We start from the raw sequence: 1757 nt of genomic DNA on the forward strand, positions 1-1757 counted from the left end.
ACACTACAAGCCACCCAAACTCAACTTCTAATAAACACATATGATCAATTCGATAACGATTTGTATATTCAGTATGAACATATAAAAGAAATTTTAATACCGAAATAATATATATATATATATATTATATTTTTAATGGATCAGATGATACATACATATAGATATCTTTATATGTATGAAACATAGAGATTGATGATGAGATTAATCTATACACTTTGAGGGACATTAGCAAGAATGGACCATTCCCAATAGTATCCACTAGAAAATGTATATATTGTTGCCGTAGAATATTTAACATTTATAACAAGCATTTACCTGCAACACTATCGTTTGTGGATCTATTGCATAGTAATAAATTACGATTACTAATGTTCACATCATATCGATTTTTAAGGTTATTGTAATATAATCGCATTAGTAACGAATATTATAATCAAAATTTAGTACTATGCTTTAATCTCTTCAACTATACCCAAAGATAACCCTAGAGTTTTTTTTTTTTTTTTGTTCATGGTGCTTCCATGGTTGCCTCTCGAATGGCAACGAAGAAGAAGAAAAACTAATGAAAACTACCTAGCAAAATTAAACAAAGTGAACCTGGTTACATTTGACCTTCTCTTCTAAGCTTGTTTAAGAGTACGGTGATGAGAGCATCTCTCTTCTCCGCCCTAGCTTCTTCCCTAATCCGCCGTTGCTCTTCCCTTTCCCTCCACTGTCTCTCCATCATCATCCTCTCGTTCTCCAACGCTTCCATCGTCTGCCGCCACTCGATCTCCTTCGAACGCCGCTCGTTCTCCCTCGACTGGAACGCTTCCCTCCACTGCATCTCCATATTCAACTGCTGCCTCATGAAATCCTCCAACATTTCCTTTATATCATTGTTTCCACCACTTGTCCTAGTACCACCAGTTTTCACTTTCTTCTTCATCCTAACACTATACTTAGTATTATCCAACTCGTTTTCCTCCGTATCTTCTTCCTCATCAGAAGCCGCAGACGTTATCCTTGTGGCTCCTCCTCCGCCGCCGCCGCCGCCTTCGCTTTCCGAACATAGATTACTTTGCATCCTGGCCGTGAGTATAGCCTGCAAATCGTCGTAAAAAGGAAACTGCTGCCTCGCATCTTCGGCTTCAATCGACCCACATCCCTGTCAGTAATATTAGATCATCAAAGGATTAAAATTTAGAACTTAAAAACTCAAGATCGAATATTAGAGATTATTATATTAACCTTGTATCGAGTAACGAGATTTTTCCACTTGCACTTGCACTGTTCGGCGCTTCGATTGTAACCTTTGTCCCTCATTCGAGTAGATATAACTTCCCAGAGCAGCTTGTTCCTCTTCGTCTCCATGAAGCTTTGATCCAGCTCTGCTCTGATAGATAAAAACTCCTTTGTCTCTTGAAGACTCCATTGACGAAACCTATCAGCACCAGCAGCCTCAACGTTAGCACTCACAGGATGATTTTGCAGACGATGATGCCGATGCTCCATATTTACTTTTCTCTTTCACATAAGAAGATCATTGATCCAGAAAAGGGGAAGTTTTAAAAAAGTAAAACCCAGCAAAGATTTATGAGGAAACGGTGTGAACACAAGCAGGACTGGTCGAGAAAGAAGAAAACTTACCCGGAAAAGGTAACAGGAAGGAGGGAGAAAGGTTGATGGATTTTGTTAATCGTTCATAATCAAGTAAATGAGATCAAACAAAGCTTTCTTCTTCTTCTTCTTCTTTCTGTCTTACCAGCACAACAGCC

The 1757-nt window shown here is 38.7% G+C and overlaps 1 protein-coding gene across 1 annotated transcript; it reads right to left on the reverse strand.

The window, feature by feature from the left end:
• Nucleotides 1–551: 551 nt before the first annotated feature.
• LOC120116002 (trihelix transcription factor GT-3b-like) lies at nt 552–1525 on the reverse strand. Its single transcript, XM_039136585.1, has 2 exons — nt 1231–1525; nt 552–1147 (listed from the first exon to the last, which is right to left on the reverse strand). The coding sequence occupies exons 1-2, from the start codon at nt 1492–1494 to the stop codon at nt 602–604; spliced, it is 810 nt and encodes a 269-aa protein (XP_038992516.1). The 5' UTR covers nt 1495–1525; the 3' UTR covers nt 552–601.
• Nucleotides 1526–1757: the final 232 nt, after the last annotated feature.

The sequence above is a fragment of the Hibiscus syriacus genome, unplaced genomic scaffold (assembly GCF_006381635.1).
Source record: "Hibiscus syriacus cultivar Baekdansim isolate YM2019G1 unplaced genomic scaffold, ASM638163v2 tig00110280_pilon, whole genome shotgun sequence".
In the NCBI taxonomy this organism is placed as follows: domain Eukaryota; kingdom Viridiplantae; phylum Streptophyta; class Magnoliopsida; order Malvales; family Malvaceae; genus Hibiscus; species Hibiscus syriacus.

What these genes read in the sequence shown, in the direction of transcription:
- LOC120116002 (XM_039136585.1), bottom strand. Translation starts at nt 1,494, where the DNA reads ATGGAGCATCGGCATCATCGTCTGCAAAATCATCCTGTGAGTGCTAAC. An exon ending in ATCTCGTTACTCGATACAAG is followed by an intron (nt 1,148 to 1,230) that starts GTTAATATAATA and finishes TATTACTGACAG; the next exon opens with GGATGTGGGTCGATTGAAGC.